The sequence below is a fragment of the Aplidium turbinatum genome, chromosome 7 (assembly GCF_918807975.1).
Source record: "Aplidium turbinatum chromosome 7, kaAplTurb1.1, whole genome shotgun sequence".
NCBI lineage: Eukaryota > Metazoa > Chordata > Ascidiacea > Aplousobranchia > Polyclinidae > Aplidium > Aplidium turbinatum.
The window spans coordinates 1,198,829-1,224,511 of NC_137478.1; the positions used below are offsets into that span (position 1 = coordinate 1,198,829).

The following is a 25,683-nucleotide window of genomic DNA, read 5'->3' on the forward strand; positions in this document are numbered from 1 at the left end:
AAGCAATCTGTTTCAATCTTTTGGCCAGCAGTGATACGCTCATATCATTCCAGCATGCAGCATTCTTGGCCAGCCGTGAGGGGGCGTACGCAAGGAGTGGGTATTGGGTCATTTTTTCCATCTTCTATAGTATTTTTTTTTAATACTTTAGAAAATTAATTTAAAGTTGAGTGGTTTTAGTGTAACTTGAAGATATTAAGGTGTTTCTATTTGCAAAATAATTTGAATCGAATACTCTCTCCACCCTTACAAAATGTTGTGTGCACGGCCCTGCTCGTGACCAATATAATCGCAGGTACGTACATGACGATTATCAGTAACAGGGGACTTGAACTTTATAAATATTTGTCCAGTGACTTTTACTATTACTTTTTCAAACATATGTAGAGCGACGACTGACATTTTCAAATTTCAAACTTTATCAGAAAACTGTCAAAAAGTGTTTCAGTTTGTATTAAACTTAGGTCTCTAACCATCATCAAGCCAATAGAGAGATATTTTTATCTGCCCAACACAAGAAACAAATCAAATATTTACACATAATATAATTCAGAAAGGACTGGCAGCACCGAATAACCTTGAGGCCCAATAGCAACCAGCTTGTTCTGTTCGTTCATTTACAGTTTACACTGTTGGTTTTACACAAAACCGTTCGTTTACACTGCACATTCGTAACTCCATTTGTTTGCTTTGCTGACGTTGAAACTGCACTTTACTTGCTTTCGAACTTTCTATTTCTTTGTGTCTTTTTTGCGCAAATTTTCGTTACTTTTTTGCAAACGATTGTAGAATAACGAGCACAGGGCGAACAAAAGATGAGGAACCGATCCTTTCTGGACATGTAGGGTGAAGCCAATACACATTTCGTATGATGACGAGTATGTGCCTGATCTAATACAGATGTTGGCGATCATGGTCTTTCTAACGTTTCTGTCATTTGTATAAAATTGTTGCTTTTACCTTTGACTGTTAAGTTCCATTTCGTACACTACACCAATTCATAGACTGCACTACCCTGCGGTTACAACACAATTTACCGATGCGGAAACACTTCTAAAAACTAACAGATTACGACCTTTACGTGTAAAAGTACCATACTACACATTGCGTCCCCACTGCGGACAACAAAGCACAAATGTATACGAGAAGCGAGTCTGGTCGCAAGCAAACAGCACTTGGCTTTGGCATTGGTAACCGCCTACTAGAATTCGCAGAATATACATAACGACATGTTCTTCTCTCTTTGGTTTCTCAGCACATCAACCTTTTTTCACATTGCGATGAGAACAAACAACACTTTTTCTGCCTGTTCTGCTCTGCTGAGTTTGCGCTATCAAATTTTCAAACCAAACAAAAGGTTTCAAGTGGTATCGAACACTATCGATCGTTCAATAAATAGCGCGAGCCAGACTTGCTACCGAAGCCAATCACAGCTTGTCAGTAAAACAAAACTAATACAAGTTTATTTAACAATTTTATGATCTTGTGCCTGCAAAGCTTTCTGTAAGACTTCGTCCATGATAGACCCATGCTAGCCTGGTTGACTTTGTTGATCAATTGCGCCATGCAGCCAACTGCTGCCTAGTGATTGATGCGTGTTTGCTCAAGTTTGCAATTTTCATCTTGTATAACAACGTATAACAAGCTTGCTTTTTACTTGAAATGCCATTCAAGTAAAAAATATGAAAGGATTTCATGTTTTACAAACGTTTTGTGCACTACGTCTATTTGCATCCTTGCTTTTAAATTTTTTTTCTTTTCGTTTTTAAGTTTCAGTAATTTGGCAACATTAGGCTACGTACATTACGTACGACGTTGCGTGCAACGTCATCAACGTGCACATCATATCTACCAACAAATCCCAAATCATGTGGATAAGTTCATTTTATTATTGTCAGCAGTTTGTGCAGGGCCGTTGACAGGATTTCTCGGGCCCGATACCAATTTATTTCCGGACCCCCTTTATCGACAATGTTATGAATGTAAAGATTGTGTACAAACTTTTATTGATGTTCTGTTAAAATGAGGATGACACATGCCGTTCAAAGTAGAAAATTAAGAGGAATATCATTTATAGATAGGCCTATATTATTATATTCTCAAAGATTTGTTGTATCCACGAATTTCCCCAACTGCGCAATAACGCATTAGGGATTTCTCCATAAACCGCGAAATCCTTGCTCTTCACGATCTTCGTTGGTATGTTTAAAGTGGTTGCAGTTTTCGGCTGTACCCGGAAAGGGGCCCGGTACTTTACCATCTGACGGCTGAAGTGGCTGTTTTAACCTCTGATTGCAATTCCTTTAGATCTGGTTATATTAAGATATTAATAATGTTGGAAGTCGAGGGAAATCTTTTAAATCTGGCCCCCTAAATATTCCGGGCCGGTTCAAAAGTACCACCTAGACCCCCTGTTAACGCCCCTGAGTTTGTGCTTGTAACATATACCATGTGTGGAGTTTTCACTTAAAATCTCACGCATGGTGTTTGTGTGGTTGCGTGGTACAACTTCGACAAATGTTGTATTAGCTGCTATAGTGCATTGAACCGAATGTGGCGGTGCACTAAAACAAATTTGTTGTGTTGTAAGCTTAACTTACGATGTTCAAGCAACCGAAAATCAATGGCACAATTTGCAAACGATTTGTTGCAAGGCTGCTCAATCAAGCAAGGCAAAAAGTTGTAAAAAGCTGATAGTGTGAGTGCTTGTGTGTTTCATAGCATTCCGCTTCAGCATTCAGCTGTCTGGATTATTATTTACAGTTTTACACCATTGGTTCGGTATGCAGTCATCGGCAATGGAAAATTACAAGTTAAAGTTGTAATTTTTTTCTAGCTTGTAAGACAGCTCGGTAGCGCTCTCTTGCGGCATGAATACAAAGAAATTTTATCAAGAAATTGTTCTTCTCAAGTGCACAACAATAATGAAACTGTGATTTTATGTTAGAAAATCGTTATATTTTGAAACGATTTTTATGCTGCAACCTTTCTATACATCAAACTTTAATTTGAAACTAATAGTTGGAAACTCTGAACTAATTTCTTCATACATGCCTTAAAATTGTTTTGCCTATTTTAGCTATTGCTTCAGAGGTATGTTTGGAACTTATTTTTATTAGATTATAATTCTTAATTCATCATAATATTTATTCAGAGTAGACTTTAGAGTGTCTAGGACACCATTTTACCATTACTTGAGTTAGAAACTAAGGTTTACTAGTTGTGAGGCTAACTATTTATGTGTGGCACACATATGTGCCATTGTACTTCAAGGGTAGAAATTGCTACACAAGTTTATGTGAACCTTTGTGAGAAAGTCTGGTAATGTTTGCAATGTGTGAAGAAAATCTGTTTAGTATAGTAATTCAAAATGAAAACATATTGCAAAGTAACCTGATATTGAACTTATTTTCATGTTTTATAAACTAAGTATTTTCAAAATAATAATATGGCTAAAAGGCAAAAAGTTTTCCATTTGAGTGAAGTCGCTGTCAATCGCGTGTTATTTGCGGACTGCAGCCTGCAGGATGCCCTTTCCAAAAGAAATGTTTTCAGTACTGGCACAGTGAGATCAAATAGGAAGCATTTGCCAAAATCATAAGTCCTTGCTGACAAGAGCATAAAGCGAGGAGATGTTGCTTGTTTTCAAGCTGAAAATCTTGTATACTTTGTGAAGTGGATGGACAACGAAGCCATCAACTTTGTGTCAAACTTTTTGACAGCTATTCCATTGGGTGAAGTGAAAAGAAGAAAGAAGGGATCAAGCTCGAAACAATCTGTTGCCTGTCCAGATGTTGTGAAGCATTACAACCAGCACTTGGGTGGCCTAGATATAATGGATAAAAAAAAAGTGACGAATCAATTTGATCACAAGTCTAGAATCAAATACGGTAGGCTACTACTTGCAAATTGTATTTGACCTATTGGACATTGCTGTAAATAATGCATTTGTTATTTACAACAAATTACAGTATGTGATGAAAATCCTGATATGAGCAACCTTGACTCTAAAACATTTCGACGACTTGTTGCGAGGAGTATGATTGGAACATTCACAAACAGGAAACGAGCAGTCGCATCATCAGCTATCATGACCTCAAAAAGAAGTCGCTCCATGGCATCAGTTGATATGAACCATACGATGGAAAAGGTGGAAGACAGAAAGTGATGCAAGTTGTGCACTACCCACACAATCGGACCAACAACCAATGTTTGGAATGTGGTATTCATCTGTGCTATGTGAAAGACAGAGACTGTTTCAATGCATACCACAAATCTTTGTAGTACAGTATGCATGTTGTATGATGTGATTTTAAAACCAATGAACAATTTTTATCAATATCTCGGGAATTGCATCCTAAATTCATCATCATTTTACATTGATTCAGGTGGCTATAGATCCTCTAATGATTTGTTTTTCATTTTCATTTGTTTTTCACCTTTATTTCAATCTGCAGTGATTTTTTTTACCTCAGAATACTGTATTTGCTGTGTCCATTCTCTTACTTTATGTTAGTGAACCAGATGGTTCAAGGTCTTGACGTCAGTTTCCTAGGTCGCTACAATGCATGGGAATAATATTTGCATAGAACTTGAAGGTTGCTTAATTTTTAATCAGTCAAATGTTGTGTTGAGTGTTCTTGCTAGTTTGCAAAATTATACTTTGCAGATTTCATTTGGATTCCACACTTTTCATCTGTGTTTTCAGTGTCTTTGTGGTGCGTTGTTTGTCTATTTCGTTGTTTGTGATTAAATCAATGTAATCTGCAAAATCTTACATTGGTTATCAGGCTGCTGCTGAAAACCATATAACAATTCTACCGTTTCTATTGCCATTTTGGCAACACAGGCTGGTGCTAAGAAAATAGACAAAATCTTTACCCTTGTGGCACAATGGCACACATACGTGCCATACATTATTTCTCTTACTACACATAATTTTTTTTAAATTTCTTCAAAAGTCCTCTTAAACAACACCACTAACCATAATAATACAATGGTTGACTGAAAATTTATTTCCATTACCTTATGTGCGTCAAAGGGTTAAAATAGCATTATACTTTTTTTTAATTATCTGCCGCTATTGAAATTTTGCCATACGACCTTTCCCGCCGTCGTATGTTCTGGTCAGAGGTTCTCAGCAACAAACTTATCATTTCAATGTTTTGAAAAGGAGATGAAAGCCGGAAAGTTACAAAGTTATGGAGAATCGTAAATTATACGTTATGGAAATATAATCTTTGGTTGTTTCATGTAATTTTGTGTTAACGTTATCTTAAATATTCGTTTATTGTCCTTTTGGTGTGTATTTTGAAGCGCCGGCACATTGTTCAGTTGATTTCAGCAACATGGTCATGTGCTTTGCCATGCTAGACAGGTAGTCACTACTTGATCTAGATCCCTGAAGAGGTCAGCCGTGTCTGATTGACGAAACGTTGGAATAAAAACAGATTATCACTTTATACAGTACATCTTGAGATAGTTCAGCTTAGTTTGCACCAGTGAAACGCAGCATGTTGTTTAATTATATCTTTCTGTTACATTTTTTTGTGTCTGAAGTGACAAAATTATCATTTCCGTAAGGTGGCAAGTACGTAAGGTGTTTCGTTTGTTTTTCAAATTAAGCAATTATGCTAATTATATAGCAGAGACTAAGTTACGTTTTAGTAAAATTTAGATTTTTTTACCTGGCACAGATTATAGGCTGCGAATGATGTGGATATTGATAGTAAATAATATAAGTTGTTTTTACATTGAATATATCACTGTGATGAACTTGCTTGACTAATAGCCTCGAAAAACTAAACCAAATTTAATAACCAGGAAAAACTAAACCACTTGCATTTTTCCTTTCTGTGTTTTCGCCAGCGCTACCACCTGCATCCCATACAACAATGCTGGTCTTACCATCCTTTTATAAAGCTTCCCCTTCAGCTTTTCTGGCACCTTTCTTCAGCTTTTCTGGCACCTTTCTGCCGAGTGGTTAGTGCGTTGGGCTCGCAGTCGAGAGCCTGCATGTTCGACTCCAGCCACCCGCACTTGCTGTTGTTTCTCTGGGCAAGAAACTTTACGATAATTGCCTCTACCCAGTGATCGATTTCGAGTAATGGGTAGTACCAAATTTAAGTCATAAGTAAAGTAGACAACCGGAAACAGACATTGCAGTCGGCTGCAGCGTGGGTCAGGTGTACGTCGTAAGGCGTACACCGATGCATAGCGCTCAAGTCCGCTTTCCCGCAATGCAGGATAAAGATAAACAAACAAACAAACAAACACGTGACTCCAGTTATTTTCTTCTACGCTTTCCATTCTGCCTGGCATCTCTTTGTTACCTCGCTGTCGCTCGTTTGCAAACACCATATCCCATAGTGTTCCTCTCTGGATGTTTCTTGTGAAGCAATCCATGATAACAGAAAAGAGGAACGGGCTAAGTGCAGATCCTTGATGCAACCGAGTACCGACCGTTGCCTCAAGCTTCTGCTGGATTCCTGCTCCACACTTTACTCGCGTCCTAATTCCCAGGTACCTGCCTTGGATCAGAGGGACATATTTGTCTTTCACTTTTTTCATTAGAAGACGGTTTCAATCTCTTGTCTTGGCACTCAACCATATGCCTTTTATAGGTCGATAAACACGCAATGCAGATCTTCTTGTCCTTCTCTGTATTTCTCCATCAGCTGACGCGAGGCAAATATTGCATCTGACGTGCTCCTTTCCGGCATGAAACCAAACTGTTGTTGTGAAACGGGAAATTTTTCTCATTGGTAAGCTACCTGGCCCAAATTATCCTCTCAACTACCCTGGTAGCCTATAAGTAATGTATGTGTGTGTGTGGTCAGGTAAGCGTTTCTCAATCGGCGTTGGACAAACGGTTTGACTCAGCAATCACTTGTGCAGCGAGGTCAGTCGAATAGCTGAAACACGGCGTCCATCTTTATTCTTGCTTGGCACAAGTAACTACCGAACACTGTTCATTTTATTATAAAAATATATCTGCTACAAAATCGTACAAAAAACATTGTGACGCAACCAAAGCACAGTTGAAGGCAGACGAAGAATAAAAGACAAGAAGGTAACTTTCTCACTTTATACACATTGTTCGGTTAGAAATAAAAATAGAATAGATCAGTAGTTAGTGGTTATTCACAATTACGTGACTATCACGTAACAAACACTTTGTTTCAAAGCAATAAGTTAAGCTTGCAACAATCGCGGTTGTGACAAAATTAATTTACTTGCCACAGAAAAATTTCACACAGTGAACAGTTCGGTTTTCCAACTCAGCTCTGTACAATTTTGACAAACAAATAGTGGCCAACGCCCTACTGCACAAGCGCCGGTTTATCATTGCAGAGTGCACGATAGCACTGTCACAGAAACAATGTTCATCAACTGAGTTTGTGTTGAAGATACTTTTCCAAGAATAAGTCACAAAAGTGAGTCAGCTGTTCATTAAATAAAGCTAATGTCGGGTTCGTATTTAGAATCTCAAAGTGCCAAAGACAACGAAATCAGGCCAATAGGCAAGCTGCTTAGTGCTCCTTGCTGATTTGAATAATATGCAGTTTTAGACAACCTCACTTTTGCTTCATGCAACAAACAAGCTACAAGGGCTGATGTCCAGTTTGTGTTTGTACTTTATTGCTCTCCTTGCAGTGGAGTTTCATATCGCTAGGTGGTGCTAACAAGCAGTTTTAACATCCCAGTTACAGCCAAATGCGACATCTGGTGACAACGAACAGTAAGCATAACCAGGTTAACATAGAAAAAAATAGTTTGTTGTGATATTCACAAAATAATCTTTAAACGTCTTAAAATAAATGTTATCATCACAACAAAAATGATCAGTGCCAAGCAAAAAAACAAAAAAACAAGCTGAGCGAATTCAAGCAAAAAAAGTTACTGTTGCTTAAAAACCTTAACAGTTTGTATGGTGGCATACTCAGAAAGCTCTAATAATTTTATTAAAATCTATTCGAATAAGAACCTTCATTAACATTCCACCATAGGTAATAATCTTTAAAAAACCTTTTTATTATAATTTGGTGTTTTTGGTTTATAAAATTCTTGTATCAAAGTTCTTGTATCAGTCACAGCTGTTCTTGTGGCGGCGACTTGTTCTTTGATACTTTCGAGAGTTACTCCCCAAATGTGCCACTGCTTCTAATTCACCCGTAACCCTACAACATTGGGTCCCCGCCGGGATAACTTCTCAAAAGTCGTTCACTCCACTTTGCACATGGGGCCGGATGGCCTTTGTATGGGCCGAGTGTTTCCTCCCAAGGTTTTCCCATCTTGGCCAATCACTCGTCTCAAACCAAAAAACTGAAAATAATAAACAACCAAAATTATTTTCTGTTTACATTTCTAATTAGATATAAACTAGTAACCGAAAAAATAATGAAATTTGCAGCAAAAAGTGTGAAATATAGAGTTGTGTAGAGTAGGGCTCCCATTGATTTTATTTGAGCTCAATGCGTTCCGTACACTAACTATTGCTTAATGAAGTCTGACCCTCACGTAATGATGACAATGTAATAAACTTTAATAACATGACACCTTCTTCTGGTGTAAACTAAACCATCAACAAATCGTTACGCAGTGTCAATTTTGCAAATTATTTGCTTTGTACATTTGATCCTGATCTAACTTTACCCGAAGAACTTTATTGCATTCTTTTTTAGTTAGTTTTGTTTTAAATCCATTTTTACCTGATGATAGGCCAACGAAATGGGGCGTGGGTAGACGGTCCATATGACGTCAGCGGTGCAGGGTGGATGGGTGATGGACCCTCGATACCGAACCCCAACCTCAGTTATGTACTGAGCCCCTTTGTGGCGGTTTTCGGCAGAAGAATCTTCAAGTAATCTGAACAGGAAGCTGAAGTCAATTATTCTGTCATTATGATATCAGTGTTGCCCTTCAAGTCATATCATGTGTCAAAATGTCGCCTAATGGTTTCAAAGATGTCACAGATTGATATTTCAAGAAGGTCAAGCTTTAGAAACTGACATACTCTTCGGCTTAAAAAAGTTTTGGAATTTTTTTATTAAAATTTCCCTACAACGTAAGTACCGGCTTATATATGATGGTGATGTTTCCATTGTTACTTCCAAGTTAGGAAGTTGAACTCTGCAAATATGACGCAACAATTCGTTCCAGTTGTCATTGGATATAAACTTCCGTTCCTGGAAATATAAAAAAACTAATTTATTTATTTTCCAACACTATTTAGGCAAGTAACTTTTGCCTTGTATTTGCATTTGACAGGTCAAATAAACAACAAAGGTTAACAAGTGACATTAACCACAAATTTGCAAGCCTGCTTTTGCAGTCAATGTTGTGTGTAATCTAGCGAGGATTCATCTGTAGCAAGATTATTAATAAATACCTACAACCATGCATCATACACATCTACTCCACATCAATGCCCACAGACCTTTGATGTCCAACACAAATATGCTGACTTGTTAATTTTTTACCTGATGTTTTGATTTATTCCAGTGTTTGTGTTTCGTAAACTATCTTTAGAAACAAGCTAAGACGAAAGAGTTATATAATCCAGATGAAGTGTACTTTTGCGGTCAAAAGACAAGTTTCGTTTTAATAATATTTTTTTGTTTTAAGTAAAGTAAATTTCTCGTAAAAATAGTTGTTGTAACTGTAAAAGTTAGTTATTTATAACTGTGGAGTTTGTTTGATAAACCAACCAGCTATAATTTGAAACGATGAATTTGTTTCTCTCATTTTACGATTGGGTTTGCGGCCGAAAATGACAGATTCGTTGTAATATTTGGTAGCACCAACACTGCTTACTGGCAGCTTAACAGGTTCCACTTAGCCATTCAAACAACAAGAACTACGTTTGGTAAAGTAGGCTACACGTTTTTTTTCAACAAAACCTTGCAAATAACATACGTTGGTAAAAGACTTTTCAACCACAATAAGAGATTTCAAATATTTAACTTTCGTGGCTGAGCAAGTGTCACCGGTTCAAAACTTCGTTAAAAAATAAAAGACACGCGGAAAAACCGTTTGTCTTGTCTGCTTATAATCATCATTTTTCCAATATATGAGTCGCACTTTGCAAGACGCTTTTCGGATAATTCTAAACGATCATGGAGAGGTTTACACCATTTGCAATATGTACGTGAGTATCTTAATTTCATCTATTCAACAAATTTCATTTTGTTTTGCTATTTTTATTCAAGATCTATATCTTTTTGTTGTGGACGACGCTCCCAGTATTTAGATAAATATCACGAGCCATAATGTAACTGGAATGCTTATTATTGGCTTAGAATGTTATCAGAGTGTTAGTCAATGATGGTGAGCGATGAACTGTTTACGAAAGTTGATCTTTGAGGCGGTGATTGGCGAAGATAATGTTGAGACAAAACAACCAGAAAAGATTTCTCCTTCATCGAATATTCAGATTTCCTCAAAAACAAAGACAATAAACAGAAAATCCACGCTTTTAAATTTGGTGACGGGTCTTGTATAGGTTGTTCCAACTACAAATTATGCAAAACCGTTTAACTTTAAAAACAATTTCTAATTTCATGAGGAAAGTGTTTGTTGGAAAGCAAAATTTACAAAGTTTTATATCAGCTTCAAAGAAATCTTTAGCCTAATCAATTTTCTATACATCACATTTGTTATTCTGTGCTGTACGTCAAGTAGGCTACTTGATAACAATTTTTGGGACTCTGGTGTCAAGTGTCCCCTTTTTACCACCCCTGGCTGACCCTAGTTCAACGATCACACCGAGAGACTATCAGAGAGTTGGTTTTGTTACGTTAAGTTTAAAATAAAATAATGGGTCTCGGCTTCTTTATCCACTGGTTCTCAACAGATTTCTTTCACTTGTAACGGAACTCGGAATATTTGCCTTTAGCGTTTGTTCGAGCAAGGCGAGTTGGGTACATTACTATAGAATTTTGAAATTTTAAGGCACAATTTGTTGTCATATTATTTTAGCTCGCTTGAATATCTGACAACTATGTTTGGTGTCAACATATTGTAATAATTACTAGGTAAAGCGGAATAAACAGTCATCTTAACAGGTTGGGAAGTGACGATACTAAACTAATAAGATGCTACACATCAGGCAATCCGCTACAAATAGTGTTATTAAGACTTGTTACGGAAATTTGACCTTTTCAGAAATGAAGCAATACGTGTTTTGTAGTTGTTCAAATGCCAATCTTGAAAATTGTGAAGCTGCAACTCAGCGTTCGACAACAGATTTACAGTTTCATACAAAACTTTGGCGTTTTGAGTTTGTAAAATTGTTTAATTGTGGATTTTTGGTGATTTTCAATTTAATTAAGAAAATTTGAATTGAGACCGGAAGATTCCCCCCCGACTGTGTTGAGGAGTTAGTTGCGGATGCATCGACTTCTTGTACAACCAGTTTAAAGATCAACAAAACTATAGGCTACTCACCAGTAGAAGGAAGGCCAAGGCGTGCCGTTCTCCACCTTTCTTCAACGGGTGGTGGAAGATTTGAAGCTGCAAGTGAAATAAAGCCAATTAAACAAAGCATGATTGATTGGTAAGCATCTTCGCATATACAATATAGATTATAGAATATATTGCATTATATTTTAAAAACATGCCTTCTTGGATAATGTTTAGCACGTGTGGTTAAAATCAAGTGGTTGAACTTTATAAGCAATTGCTTTACTTGTCCTTCAAATGAGGATTATCATAAAAGGAGCCACAATGTCTTTGTTGTGTGGAAGCAGTGTGTGAGATCAAAGACAGTGCAGAATTTCAATGAAACCTGTGATTTGTTTTTGTGGGTTTGTGTTTAAGTTATAACCAAATAGAAAACAACATTTAAACCGCTCTGCTGCATGCAACACGTCTTGGCTTTGGTGCAATCCATTCATCTGCCACAAATATTTACACTTTAATAGCTACACTATAACGTTGATGTATTGTTCAATTTAATATCTGTGTGGTAATCCATTGTGTTGGCTGCGTGATACTGCTGGTAGATACCGCAGACATCATATATTATAGACATTGTAGATATATGCTTGGGTGCGCTGTTGTGCGGCTGAGTTGACACTGTCCGCATTGTGAAACATTCAAAGCAAGGTATATCTGCATTGCATACAGCGCTATAAAGAGCAGTTTATTATTGTTATTAGTTTTTGTATTAATTATTAGTTCAATAACTTCTGTGTTGTCTTATGTGTCTTATGTGTCTTATGTAATTTACTTCATCTGAGGATGTGAATTGACAGTGGTGAAAGAAACGTCAGTAAAACATTAAACACGCGGTGGTTGTACAGCTTAAATTTTTCTATTACAGGAGATAAGAGAGTTCTGAGGAACTCATTCTTGACGATGAAATCTATTATGACGATGGCAGCTAACACAAACAAACCAACAATAGATTTGTGAAGTATGAAAAGTTGGCATTGTTATAGTGCTTGCTGTATCACACTAAGGCACAGCTATGGCGTAAAATTCGTCTGCGTATTGCAGTTAAAAGTTTCTTAAGAACTTTCAGATTCATCAAACACCGAACACATTCAGACGTCTTTGGCTTAGGGAAGCAAGTTATTGAAAAATTAAATCTTCATGTTTTTTGTCAGGCCAAATTTCAAATCCCTTCAGTAATTCAAGAACATGTGATTTAAGTCATGTTTAAGTTCTTTTAATGAAATTGCTTTCGCATAGAACTAATTGAAAACTGATAGACAGTTGATATACACAGTTATGTTTGACTAACTCTATCTTGAGCAATAAAGCGGGATGTGGTTCTATGACTTTCCGCTCAGAGCAATATTTTGGAAAGCACCTTTTCATTGATATCAAGTGAAGTGCTTCTAGAAGACAATGCTCGACGTTCAGAGTACTTGGAAATGAAACCACAGATCTTTATGATTGTGGTTGAAGTATTCAGTCAGTTTTAAATTGCAGAAAGCTTTTACGACCACGATAAAAGACAAAAATATGAAAGAAGCCACTAATGCCCAAAAACTTGCGCGTATTGTGAATCTTTTGCCCACCTAGCGCGATCATTATTTATAAACAAACATGGCGTTCATTGAATGTTGTCAATTAAAAAAGCTGTTTATGATAACCAGAAAAAAAACAACTGTAGCAAATATAAAGTTCGTACACCACAATATAACTAAAATACAATGTATATTTCAAAAATTAACGTTATAAACCGCAGAAGGATTATTATCGCTCTCTCGCATGAACCTGCAGATCTAGCAATCCATTCATCACACGGCGATTAAAGTTTTTCAAAAGCAAACACAAAAGTTTTAACATTTTAAGTTCAATGCAAATATTTACCGCATTTTGATGAAGAGCTTCTTTACTTTTGTTCAAGCATGAACAAAAAAAGTTTTATTTTTTTACTATGAATACTTTTTTTTCAATCAATGCCCTTAGAAGGTTAATGCCGCTTCATGAATGACGTGACTACTAAGCTCACATGACGTCACGTGAGCTTAAGTTGATGAGTGAATAATTCCTCATGAAAGCGAAGTGATTCCACAATTATTTTTATATTTTGCTGCATTTTACTGAATTGAAGACTTACGACTGAAAGCAGAAGCAATCCGAAGAAGGAAAGTCACTGCAACTTGAGCCGTTTGCTTCCTGGTACTACCAAGACCTTCAGCAAAGAGCTCAGGTTTCCATTTGGGGCTGCAATCTTTCATGCAGCGATTATCGCGAAATCTGAGACACTATTTTTGCAATCTTGTCTCCAGTTTGACGCTGTAGCAACTTTTTTTGGCCAACATCAAGAAATCGAAGAATTGAAGAGAAATAAAGTGGAAATATAACAATGAAAAATTATCAGTTCTCTCAGAAAAATGGGCAAGTAGCCGGATTTTCTAAATGGCAAAATGTGTAAGAACGATTTATTTAGATCTAGATGCTTATGTAACGCGCTTCAAGGACAATTATTTTTCAAACAGGACTGTGGGTAAAATTGTCCATCGCAATACACACTTTAACTGCGGAAAGAAAATTTTAAACTGTCAACTGGTGACTTGGTCTTCGCGCACCAAAAACCTTTTCAAGTGTGCGAAGCGTTCAGAAATAGCTTCAAAGAAAACGTGGGCAGTTCAGGGATGAACGGTTTTTAAATTAATCGATTGAGAATTAACAGTTGAGTTTGTTTGTTTGTTTGCTTAGATATTCAATATTAAATTTTTAATATTCTGTTTAAGATTACAGCTGCTGTTGTTGAATTTTACAGTGTGTGGATTTGATTGTAGCCCATTTTGGATGCAGTGAAATATGCACCATCAAACAGAATACCTTACCTCTCCATCTAGATGGTGACTTCCGATTCGGTGTTCTGATCCTGACATTTTTGTCTCTCCCCAGACCAGTCTCATGTAGTCAATGTACAACTTGTCGTCACTGTCTTTGAACTTTGTGTAGAGCGAACCTGGAGGCTGCACTCGGATCTCAACTGAACAGAAAAACAAAATAAAAATGAGTTTGCAATTTTACACGTAATTACGACCAGACTACAAAACGTAGAAGAATTCACCTAAAACGATACAGCGGAGTTGTAATAGTTTTTTGATCATAGCTCAACTAATAACAATAATAATATTAGTATTACAATAACCATTATTACTTACTGGCTTTCCCTGTATTCTTGATGACCCATTTTATTTTTTTAAGTTTACTCCCCCAGGTAGCAATTCTGCTGGGGCCTCCAATATTGCATTTTTTGATGTCCTTGAAGTTGATGTGTACAGGGGATTGGCGAGGACCCCCACATGTGGGAAACCCTCTTTTCCAATTCTCTGGTGTCACTGCAAATTTAACCATTTTGTTTGGTCATAATCTTCTAACAGTCCCAGATTCATGACAGAAAATTTACCTCAATGTTAGTGTCTAAAGTTAATACATTTCCTGCTGGTATCTTCAAGATCTAAAATCTGCTGTCAGGCATTTGATTTAGTGCTGAATTTATAACTTACAGTCGATAATTATAGTTTTCTGCACATCTATTGTAACTTACAAGGTGCGTTGTTAAACGATCTTCTGTACCCCCACTCCAACCTATCAACTTCCATCTGGGTATGCTCGCTTGGCGGCACGGTGGGAAGAGACTTTAGGAACGATGGTACCGAGAGGGTGAGCTTCTTAGGTTTTACGATGGATATCTCTGAAGATGATGCCAGGTTTTATATAAGCAATCTTTCATTATACAACGGATTATAAAATTTAGCAATACAAAAAATTAAACTTGTAAAACAGAATATTCAATGCAGAACCAAATGGTGCAATTATTCTATCTAAGAACTAGAGAAACAAAATTCTGCTTCTTTCCCATACTTTATGAGCTATAGTTGAAATTTAACTTTGAACTCCAACATTAACTTTCTAATTACAGTAAATTACTATATTTGCATATACCAAAGTGAACTAGGCTCATAATCGACTTTGAATTTTCTCACCTCTTTCACAAATGTAGAACCTGCGGTACTTGCAGGAAACGTCTACCCATGTCCCTGCTGTGTACTTTCGAAAGAGGATAGAATCGATTTTTCTAAACAACATCAGCAGACAGTCTTCGTTATTGTGATCATTCGGCTCAAATGTTCCCCACTTCTGGAAACGATTCTGAAAATACATTTGTGAATGTTTTAGCATCATCTATCATCGACAACAGCAGATAAATGATTGTCTTTCATAGCAATGGTAAATGACAACTTTGCCACAATGATCGACACAATGTACTCCACATTACGTCACAGCGTAATTACAAACGTAGAAAGATCGTCATAACATGACGAAGCCTTAAATTTGTATAAGTTTACACCAGTGTCGCTCAAAAGTTACAGTTTATTTATTTATTTCAAACTGTTTCAACAGATTAAGAATTCGAATTACGTCTATGGTAGTTTAACTGCTCCATAATATTGTGCAGCGACAAAACATGGCAAGCTGGAAAATATTATCAACATTCATGTTCGGACGTCTGGACGGGTGACTGATTGGAAAGTTTTGCCCGAGCAGATTATGTTGTCAGAAAAGAATGATCGTGTGAAAAAGTTACTTGTGTGGTGTAAGCTGTGATGTCACTAAAGGGCTGCGCTAGAGAAGCCACGGGACTGTTGATTTTCTCTTCCTAGTTTCTCCCCGTGTTTTGTTTCATTCTTGCTTTTCGTCATATGCGTTTCCGGACGAAAAATAAACCATCATATACACGATAGAGTCGTTAGGTAGTTCTATGATGAGAAGAAAATCACTGGAAAAGGGTATCATGCTTGATTTGGTCAGTGGAGGAAGAGAAAAGACTGTCCCAAAACGAATAAATGATAACAGGGTGGGCATGAAAGAGCTGAAGAAGATAGCGTGGGATCGAAAATTGTGGTAAAGGATGATTTATAAAGTGACTAAGATAGTCGAAATCGATTAAACAGATGAAGAATATCAACCCGTTTTTTTCAAATAGCATGAGGATTAGAATTATATCTCCAACTAATTGTCGCTTTGTGGATAATAATATTATGTGGATAATATTTTATTTATAATATTTGTGGATAATAATAATATATAATGTGTAATTAAATTATATTCAGTGGAACTTAAATAAATATTGCAACTATTTATAATTTGAAAATTTTAAATACACTAAGTTAACTTCAATTTGTGAAAGTTATTTGCCGAGAATGTTTGTAAGTCATGTCTTTCCTTTCTCCAATTTGAAGGCCAACTTTAAAAGTTTCACACAAAACGTGTAGAATTATTTTCAATCCACAAATTTTTTGCGTTTTTTATAAAATTGCCCACGGCCAGAATAAACAAAATATGAACAATCTTCAAATGTACCACAAACATAGCAGGTGTAAAAAAAAAAAATAACGTCGTGAGAAAAGAACTTATATTTGTAGAGATTCCATCGCGAAGGTAATCAGTGTGTGACGTAGACAGATGCTTAATTCCTAATATTTATAAATTGAAAACTTTATTTTCAGTAACAGCCACAGAAAGATCAAGTCGCATAAAACAATTGCAAATAAGTTGAGAGGGCAGAGTTAAGGTTACAAGAAACTCATGCTATGCAAAAACGCAAAAAAGCGCATATAAAGTAAACTTAACAGCGACCGCACGTACAAAGCGCCAACTTTCTGTATAAACATAGCAGCTTTTCAAAAATTGTAAATTTTAGTTTACAAATTATTATCTGTCGCCGCAAAAATGCTCATTAGCGTACAAAGCAAATAATGGTCGCTTCTGATGTCTAAACAAATCAAGTTATCAGAATTTCTAAGCACATTAGTTTTGACACAATAAACCAAAATATACAAACGCAAATTTGCAGAGTTATTTTGATGTCACAACAAACATAATGTGGTGACAATTAGGCAAGTTATTGAAGATTCTTTATCCGTGTATAGTAAACAACTTGCCGTGATTGTTGTATAGAGAGTGACCTAGATACGAGCTTACCTTATTTTGAAAGGGAATTTCGTCGTCGTTATCCCATTTCCAGACACCTTCTTTGTTTCTATCGTTACCCCCAATGTAGTAACCCCTGGCAAACGGGCTTAAATGGTTCCAAATTCGGGAATACGGCCGCGTGGTTATCATTTCTGTGAGGCAGGTTTGTGTCCCGGGGTCCAACACACTGGCCAACCCTGATATCTTACTCCCTCTTTTTTGACCCCACAATTGGCAATATCTCTTCGCACCATCATATGTTTTCATCCTTCTAAATATTTTATATTCTTTTCCGTTCAGTACTGAAGAAACTTTATTGGAACAATCTGAAATAAATTAAATTGTTTACAACTCAACCAAAATTCACAAAACAGCAGCAGCATTGTGGTTGATGCGATGTTGACTGCCGATGAATATGCAAAGAAGATAAACATAACGATGCAATTCTGCAAATATATTACAATGAAGCAGTGGAACAATGCTTATTATGCAAACAATACTGACTCCCTTTCTTAGCTTGGTGCGTTTATTTGCCACAAAGCAATTTGTGTTTAATCTTAAATGAATAGTTAGTCGATTTTTAGAAACACATGATTTGCATGTTAACTCGATTTCTTTGTAAATCAAGACATGTACTTCTCAATTTAATCATTGAAATGGTAACCGTCCAACTCCTATAAATATTTGTGTAAACAATTCGTGGAAGGAGACATGTGGCCGTGGCGGTGGATAAGCATCTATCAAGTACAATATTAATTATGTATATATATAATTACATTAATAAGACGTAATCACAAGCCGCATCTCCCTACTTGATCTTAATTCCAATAGGAATGGCCAAGTTGTGTGGTCACGAACTGTCTGATGAGTTTGTGTGATTGTAACTGAAGTTAGAATTACATCCAAATGAGCAGTTTTAATATAAACATCACCTACATTCCCTTTTTAACAACCACCTCAAACCGCAAATACTTGGGAAGGAAACAAATAGGCTTCAGATTCCAATTAACAGAACACTAACCAATGTTTTACTTCAAATAATTGAAAGTTGGCTATTCAAAATTTGACTTTAATTAAATTCCATTCTCATCAACGCAGTTGGCAAAACGCCGCCCAATATGACCATTTAATATAAACATCTCGCACCGCTTTCGAAAAGTAGCCTTGAAGTTTCCAAACGCAGTTTAGAAAACATTTTCACACTGATTCAATCCTCTCAACGTAAGTGATGGAATATTTAATTAAATGGTGACTCACTGCACAATAAAAAATCGTCTCTTCGTTCGATTTATTATTACGTCACCAATGGTCACAATGAGCAAGTTTGCTTTTACAAAAAATAAATTCTGAAAAGGGAGTTTCAAATATGCGTTTTGTTAGTTACCAGCTGCCTGCATCGCATGGGAAATAAGTTGAACAACAAAATGTAGATTTGTTGATAAAATACAAATATAATTAACACGGCGAGCTAAAGTTCTACAAGATCTGTTTATCAGATAGACGTGCATCAGAATTGAATTATGACGTCATTGTGTACGTTTAGATAAACTTGATTACAGAAATTTAAATTTAGTGATTGATTCATGGCAAATGCCGATTGTTATCAAACGTTTTGGGAATGAAAACTCATATCTGATGCTTAGCTTGCATGTTACTTACTGTTTACTGATACCTCACAGCAATTTCAAGTAGAAACAAACTGGCAACACTGCAAGCTCATGACATTAAATTTATGTGCCTAACTTCATCGCATGGCAACTTATATGCTTCAATTCTTCGCAGAAAACAAACCTTATTTGATTTTAGAGCTGCTTTGAGCTGTATAAACGTTTCAACTATACAGCAGTGACGATCGGTGAGGGAAAGCAAGGAAAGCAGTGCTTACCTGAGCGAAAACTATGCAAAGTATAATGATTGAATTCTAGGTTTAACTTCTTATTATTTTTATCATGTCTATTTTAACTTGAAAATTACTGTATTCGTGACTAGAATTACTCGTAACGCTAGTGAGTAGTCTAAATCCTCACCAAACCGCATGTCTTGCCTATAAATGCCAATTAACGCAAACGCTTCTGTCAGAAACAATCACTGAGGCTCCAAGGTAAGCAACTATCAAACTTGCTTACCCAAATTCAAAAATGTCAAAAAACGCCTTCGTTTTATCCAATCATCACTCGTTTTGCAAAACGTCACCAGCTGCTTAGCCAATCAGATGTGTTATAGTGAGACCAGGTGAGTCTTGCTTTCCCAGTGACGTCAATGCATACATTCGCTAGAGCGGCTAGACTAACTCGTCAGAATGGTGCTCGTCACGGTACACCGCACAAGCATCATAATGCCGAAATAATTGTTGCTGTTTTTTGATGTCTCCTCGCCATGTACTGTACTTTAGCCTACTAGCTTTCATAGTCATGCCTTTGCCCTTTTTACAGCGTCGATGTAACGTTACTTCGCCAATGAACGTTCAGGTGCGGGTGCAATATTTAGTTTGTTAAGCTTCTATACGCAGGAGGCAAACTTATCCAGCTTTTTGTACAAATTGCTTGCGGTTGTAATGTTTAGACCTAAGTGTTAGTTTTTGTAGTGTAGGCCTAACTGAATATCTCAGAATGAATATTCATGACGAATTAAATATTTAGACAACTATTATTCCATGTCTAACACTGGATTTTGGTCCTGCAACGTTAAAATTAAGATTGTTCATGACTTCTAAACATTAAATGGATGTATGATCACGACAAAGGCGAAGCACAATTTGACAGATTTTTATGTTTGATTTGTTTTGAAAATGCTCTCAGAGCGCACCAAATTGGAAGTGTTTTTCAAAAATTTCTGGGGGAGGCCCCCCAGACCCCCCGCTGGAAGTGTTGCCTTCGGCAACACGCCTTCGGGCTTCGCCCGACGGTTACGCCCTTCGTGCCTAGGCCTACTACCTTGCTGCAGCATATTTACAAGTTGCTTTCCCAACGGTTTAAGCCACCGAACGTCACTGCTATACAGCCAAGTATAGATAACTTCTGCAAAACAACACATGCTTTCCCTTAAGCCCAACGCAGGCTCTCGTATTGTATTCAAATCCTTACACTGAAAATTAGTCTTTTGTAGGATTGCTAGTAAACATTACTAAATCTTAGTTGGGAGTAAAAGTTGCAAAAAAATAATCCAAAAAATCACACAAACGTATTAATACGTACCAATTGCATAGACAACTTCCCAAAGAATGTTTAAATAAATGAATATAAATTTAAGATATAAATCCATTTTGTGTGAAAATACTGTCTCGTCTTCTTTCTTGCGCCGTGGTAATCTTGAGAGAATGAATAGGCGAGCCAAGTTCTCGAGCTTATATTAGTTGCGTCATTCACACTGCGCTGATCCGCGAACCTTTTTCTATTGATAGACTGACGTTTCAAAATTTCAACAATGAAATATATATGTGACGTCATAAGAGTTATTGTTTAGTATAGTTAGTATTTCAGTAAAATTGCTCATAAACAATAGAACCTCTCCTTTACTTTAGCTTCTGTGCCTTAAACACTCAGCAGTTGGATCAACAATAGCAGCACAATCACATGACAGTGAACTAGCCCTTGGGTTGACAAACGTGGGTTCGATACTCTATAGTCCAGTGTTTCTCAAATTATGTGCTGCGAGAATTTTGGAATTTGAAAATAACCAATTCCTTTTAAAAACAAGCATGCAGGTAAGGTCTTTGTGGCTCGAATGCACACTGCTCATTAGATAACTGATAACATTACATATTTGCCTATCATTAAGGCAAGGGCAACTGCACCATTTACATTAAAATTTGAACAACAAATTGTTTAGCCGCTTTGTTTTGTGGCAAGTGTGCCGAGAAAAATGTTGAGAACCACCAAATACAAATCCGTCGTTTTTACATTGATTCCGTCTGCAAACGTTGAATCAACGTAAAAATGACGGATTTTGCTGTCTGGAACAGCTATAGAATCATACCAAAGACTTTAACGAATGACACAAACTCTCGTCCCTGCTCGACACTCAGCATTGAGAAAATAAATTTTGAGTAATTATGTACTCAGCTGCACCTTTGTAAGGCTGCAACTGTCTGCTTTTATGAAGCGCTGAGAACGCAATTATGTCTGAGATGGATACTTGGATAGCTACACCTAAACAGATGTTGCACTATTATTATTATTAATTTTGGGAGAGTTTGAATCATGTCTTTTCTTTGATAGAGAGGAAATTTGCACATAATTTCACTAAGCTACGATTTGCATTCCGATTCATAAACATAAACACAATGCAAGGTGGAAAGATGAAACAATTACATGCGGATAAGAACTAAAGATACTGATTGTTTCTCTTGTTCATTATATTTGCAGCATGGCTTAATTGCAGATACACAGCAAATATTATATTAAAATTTCAAGATTATAGTTTTTATTTAGTTCTGGCGACAAGCTGTCAAAGAAAATCCAAAATGGTAGCAATAGTGATGGAACGAGTTATAGTTCAACCCTTGTGGTCCGACAAAACAGAATCAACTGCAGGTGCAAATATAGCCTATCATGTTTGAATGATAAGATACTTACCGAGTCTACTTTTACTGGGTTTCGTTTCACATATTTTGAAATAAAACTATTAGAAGCAAGAAGACAGACCTTCCCAATCAACGGGGAAGCTACCACGCAGTTAACTTCCGACTTGATCTGAAGGTCCAGTGACAATCGTGTTTTAACTCAAAACAAATAACTAATATCTTCGTCGCTGTACATTGTACAAGCTTTGCACGTAGCTGAATTTTTGTTTATTATTAGTATTTTAGTCATTGTTACGTCAACAACAAGACGCTGGGCCTCATAGTTCCAACCAGAAGTCTGAAATACAAAAGTTTTTATAAAAGCTCGTTTCCTTATTGAGAAATTCTATAAAATTGACCTTCGGCCTTTGCAAAACTGTTCTAAGAAACGTCACAAAAGTTTATTGTGTCAAATTATGCAACAATAGAGCTTAATAAAGATTCATTGGTTTACCATTGGTGTCACTTTTTCGTCACAAAAAAAATTGTCTGGTCTGAAAAGCGCCATACTGATAACAAGCGACAGCGCTGTACAAACGATATCAACAGCACATCTTTGGTAAGCAATAACAACGCAGGAAACAAAAAGAATCCAAGGATGGTTTGTTGTTTGAACATTTTTTGCAATTGAATATATCAGGGGTCACCAAACTACGGCCCGCGTGCCAGAACCGGCCCGCGAACTGATTTCATCAGGCCCGCCATGTGCTGCGGAAATTACAGCTGCACTACAATTCTGTACATGTGCTTTCCTTGGCATTAGCAATGTCTTTGGCTTTGCCTTTTTGTGTAAAAGACACTTCTTTGTTAAAATTGTTCGTTCTTATAATTCGTTGTTGTATGTTGAATTTGTACATTTTCCCACCTGGCAGCCTACATGTTGGTGCTCTGTTTTTATCATTAGGCCACCACAAATGGGGACAGCCTAGGCCAAATTTGGAAAGATGTAATGTTGTTTCAAGAGCATGATGCCCTGTAGTGTATCACAGCGGGGGATGACTTTTCCAGCAACTTTTCGATTTTCATCACTACTTTGCTATTCCATCTTTGACTTTGTTAATTATTGTGCTCAATTCAAGTCAATGGAGATTTTAAATAGTTGTATAATTATCTTTTCGCAATTTGCATCCGGCCCGCAGCTTTTAATCTCGCAGCAATCCGGCCTTCAGAGAAAAAAGTTTGGTGACCCCTGGAATATATGGTCTTTAATTGCACTTTTTCTGTTCAAATTAAACAAAAAAGAAAATGCACAAGAGTGAAATGCAGTTTCATTCTTGTGCATTTCGTTTTTCAATTCATTGTATGGATCAATTATTTTCAATGTAGATTATTTTCAATACATCGTGTTGCTTTGGGCGGTTGTATGAACGGACTGACCAGATTCAAGACAATTTCATATTTTGTGACTGCCTAAACTTAGACCAACATGTTACAACGGTTATTGAAGGAAGTTAATAACATTGTGCTATTTTTGTACCTGTGACAAATGAGAATTCTACAGTAACTTACATACAGCAATTTGTAAGATTTAGATTTTCGCTAAATGAGGCAACTTTACAGCTTTTTGGATTGGAAACCTTTGATCAACAATTGTAGGTTTTTGCCAAAATTCCCGACTTTTTTTGACTTCATAGAGAGCAACTGTCTTCTTCGCGCTCCTGGCGCTTTACGTCTATGATTCGCAATATGCGGTATTGCGGTAGGATACATCGTAACAGAGAACCGCAAAACTTAAAATTGCACTGTTTGTGTTTCACATCAAGGTATTACAAAGTGCTGGTCATAAAGATAAACACTAGAACCTAATTATGTAAACAATAGCGATGAAACTAAAGCATACGCCGTAAGGAAAAATTGTGGGTTTCGAAAACGGGAAATTTAAATTTCTTCCTTGTCGAAACTATGGTCATGTTTTAGTGCTTACCGATCACATCCGTCTTCTTGCAACATATGAAAATGCGTGGAGTGGTTGTTTCATTGTGCTAATATGCAAATTACCTTGTCACAGTACGAACATTTGCTAAGTCTACATGTGAAGTTTCGAAAGATTTTGCACAGTATTTCCTTGTTTCCAGGTTTAGCACAAAAGGAATTGTATTACAGAACACTCAATGATATCATAGTCATCGAGTTGAAAAAGAAGCTTTAAACAGAACACTTTTTCTTTGAAAATTGTTAAAATGTAAATTCTTTGTAGTATCATAACTAAGGAATAGATGCGAAACTCCAGCGCTCATTAGAATTGCACTCAGCAGTCCTCGCTGGAACTTCCACCAAACATATTCATACTGAGCCACACAATCGTTCTATCTTTCAAGAAAATATTTCATTTTCTGATTTATTCATTAAAACTGTTCAATGCTAAGAAAATAAATAAATTACGGTGACGTCGTAATTCCAAAGAATGGCAAAACAGGGATTTCATACAACTTTAAAACTGAAAATGCTATTTCCTGATATATCTGTCCAAACAAAAAACCAATGTGACTTTGTTTGACATATGTTTTCTATAGTTGTTTCTAATTTTACTTTATAATTGGTCAGTTTGACTTTTGAGGAGATAACAGAAGCTATGTGTGTTTTCACCTTTGTTGGAAGTAAACTAAAAAGTTATGTAAAATACAAATTGAGGGAAACTTAATCCTGGACCTGAGAAAAGCTCTGGAAGCACAACCATGGTAGTTTCGTATAGAGGTTGTGAATTATTAACGCAGGCCTGACCGCCCTCCAAAGCCCTCGAAAGGCTAACTAGGACTCCAGAAAGCAGAAGTCGGCTTTGGAATGAAATGAACTTGATGCTCATGTATATTGTTAGAAAGTAAAATGTGGAAAGCTGTCTTCAACTTCCGGAGCCCCTTGAAAGGGTTGTGGCCCCCTAATGTAATTCCAGGTCAGAGTCCAAAAGTTCCCCCTGGACACTTTGCTTACGTTACTGGCCACCTCCTCCAAAATTGAAAAATAGAGTTTCCTCTTGTTGTCTCTAATTATTTCAACCACTAGGTTCCATGGAGTGGAGAGTTGTTTTTGAAATGCACATCCTGAGAGTAGAACCATTGATACTTGATTTTGCCATTTTTTTGTTCACAAAACAGAGTTGTTATCTATTTGAAGTTCTTTCGAAAGATAAAAATACTTGATCAATCTGGAAGCAGTTTGTGGCTTAATTGAGATAAGATGTCAAAAATAAATTGTCTTTTTTAGCTCTGTTTTGAATCAACCATAACAACTTTGTATTTTCGCCTCACAACACAGGCCGTTTGTCACACAACACAGGCACTTCAAGAACACAAAGGCACGATTATCAACGATTAGCTATAACAAGGCACGATTATTACAAAACAATCCGCTTGAGGTCCACCTTGTGCAATAATGCCGCAGTTTATTGTTACAATCAATTTTGAGACAGAAGATTTTGAAATTCAAATTTTATTTAAATATGGAAAATTCTCAATTAAAATCTGGTTCGTCAAATATGATCAGATATAATGTACAATCACAGTGGTGCTGTCAGATTGTGTTGAAAGGTCTAGGTTTGCTGATGTGAGATTCTTTTTCCATTTAAACTACAATATTTGTATTTTTATAATTTTTGTTGGGGAGTATGACAAAATGTTTTTCTTTTTATTCCTACTACCAGATCAAATTTGTGTTGTTGAAACATAATAATAATATAG

The 25,683-nt window shown here is 36.6% G+C and overlaps 1 protein-coding gene across 1 annotated transcript; it reads right to left on the minus strand.

The window, feature by feature from the left end:
* Positions 1 to 6,958: 6,958 nt before the first annotated feature.
* LOC145774697 (uncharacterized) lies at positions 6,959 to 20,740 on the minus strand. The gene is made up of 10 exons (XM_082585990.1): positions 20,643 to 20,740; positions 17,458 to 17,774; positions 15,459 to 15,624; positions 15,020 to 15,166; positions 14,634 to 14,810; positions 14,307 to 14,458; positions 11,449 to 11,514; positions 9,076 to 9,188; positions 8,712 to 8,868; positions 6,959 to 8,325 (listed from the first exon to the last, which is right to left on the minus strand). The coding sequence occupies exons 1-10, from the start codon at positions 20,707 to 20,709 to the stop codon at positions 8,224 to 8,226; spliced, it is 1,464 nt and encodes a 487-aa protein (XP_082442116.1). The 5' UTR covers positions 20,710 to 20,740; the 3' UTR covers positions 6,959 to 8,223.
* Between the last annotated feature and the right edge of the window lie 4,943 nt (positions 20,741 to 25,683).

Coding starts and splice junctions, on each gene's coding strand:
- LOC145774697 (XM_082585990.1), bottom strand. CDS start 20,709: ATGGATTTATATCTTAAATTTATATTCATTTATTTAAACATTCTTTGG. Junction 15,167..15,458: donor GTTCTACATTTGTGAAAGAG/GTGAGAAAATTC, acceptor CATCATCTTCAG/AGATATCCATCGTAAAACCT. Junction 14,811..15,019: donor ATCGTTTAACAACGCACCTT/GTAAGTTACAAT, acceptor TTAAATTTGCAG/TGACACCAGAGAATTGGAAA.